Source organism: Augochlora pura, unplaced genomic scaffold, assembly GCF_028453695.1.
Source record: "Augochlora pura isolate Apur16 unplaced genomic scaffold, APUR_v2.2.1 APUR_unplaced_5396, whole genome shotgun sequence".
In the NCBI taxonomy this organism is placed as follows: Eukaryota; Metazoa; Arthropoda; class Insecta; order Hymenoptera; family Halictidae; genus Augochlora; species Augochlora pura.
This window is the reverse complement of record NW_027585855.1, coordinates 1-1,609: the sequence shown is the minus strand read 5'-3', so window position 1 is coordinate 1,609 and position 1,609 is coordinate 1. Positions and strand designations below refer to the sequence as shown.

The 1,609-nt window shown below is 43.6% G+C and overlaps 1 protein-coding gene across 1 annotated transcript; it reads right to left on the bottom strand.

Annotated features, from left to right (window-relative positions):
• Positions 1-23: 23 nt before the first annotated feature.
• Positions 24-1,424, bottom strand: LOC144477936 (uncharacterized; the record flags this gene model as incomplete). Its single annotated transcript, XM_078195657.1, has 1 exon — positions 24-1,424. A coding segment is annotated over exon 1 (1,401 nt), but the record flags the coding sequence as incomplete, so codon positions are not given.
• Between the last annotated feature and the right edge of the window lie 185 nt (positions 1,425-1,609).

Here is a 1,609-nt window from a genome sequence, read left to right as displayed (position 1 = left end):
GGTAGTGATTCGTCCCAATCTACCTTTAGTTGCCAGAGTCGCTGCATCAACATTTTTGCAGCAACTGTTACTGGCCCAAGGAGTCCCAAAGGGTCGTATATTTTCGCGATGACTGACAATATCGATCTTTTAGTGTGCGTTTTGTTTGAATTTAAATTGACAGAATAACTAAACGAATCGTTGTGCGGATTCCATGCGACACCGAGAGTTTTGACTGTTTCGTCCCCGAAGAATTTTGGATGTATCTGTTCTTTCGTAAGATCCGATAAAAGTCGTGGGTCGTTTGACACCCATTGTCGTATGTTAAGTCTCCCCCGTTTTAATAAACAAATGATGTCGTCCCGTAATTTTTTTGCGTCTTCGTATGTGGCGGCTCCGGTCAAGAGATCATCTACATAAATGTCTCGTTTGACGACCTCGGAAGCCTTGTAAAAATTGTCTGATTCGTCATCTGCTAATTGTTGCAAACATCGCGTTGCTAAAAATGGCGCGGAGGATAAGCCAAATGTTACCGTGTTCAGTTGAAATGTTGCGATCTGATTTTTGTCATTTCGCCAGAGGATTCTCTGATACGGTCGATCCTCTGGACGTACAAGAAATTGCCGGTACATCTTTTCAATGTCTCCGGACAGAACAAAGGCATGCATTCGAAATCGTAGCAAGTGGCGAAATATATCGTCCTGAATGGTGGGACCTGTTAGCAGCGCGTGATTTAAAGAATAACCGGTGGTTGATTTGGCCGAGCCATCAAATACTACCCGAACCTTTGTCGTAGTGCTCGTAGGTTTGACAACCGCGTGATGTGGCAGGTAAAAGCCGATCGTGTCGTCGGGGTTCTCTACCTGACTGAGATGACCTAATGCTAGGTATTCGTCAATGACCTTGCAGTATTCGAGTCGCAGGTCGGGATTTTGCGCGAATCTATGTTCCAGCGATAAGAAGCGAGTTAAGGCACGCGTACGAGACTCGCCTATATTTACCCTTTTTTCATTAAATGGAAGAGCAACCATGTATCTACCGGTTTTTGTGCGTGATACTGTTTTTTGAAAATGGGTTTCGCATTCCTCCTCCTGTGGAGTGAGATGTGGTTCATGCTGACCCTCCTCGATTTCCCAAAATTTAGACAATTCAAAATTGATGTTTGTCACGAAAGATTTGCGCGATTGCTTATTAAGATGAGTAGGGGCATTCCCACCGACGACCCATCCAAATTGCGTCTTCATTAGAATCAAATCCACGTTGTCGCGAGGATGGATTCTCAATTGACCGACGCTGAGGCATGACAGTGTGGGTCCAGTACCGATCAACATATCTATTGGCGCGGGTTTGTGGAATAACGGATCTGCGAGTTTAATATTCGGTGGAATCTGAATTTTGGTTCGATCGATTTGAACATCAGGTAATTGACCTGCTATGCGCGGCATGACAAAGAAATCTAAAGTCCGAGTAAAATTGTTTATTCTCGAAGAAATCTTCAACTTAACACAACGATTTGTGACCGTATTTAATTCATTTAATGCTTCGATTGTCACAGTTCGCTTCTGAGTGGGAATCTTCAATTTTTCGAGGAAATCTTCCGTTACGAAATTTGCATTAGAACACGTGTCCA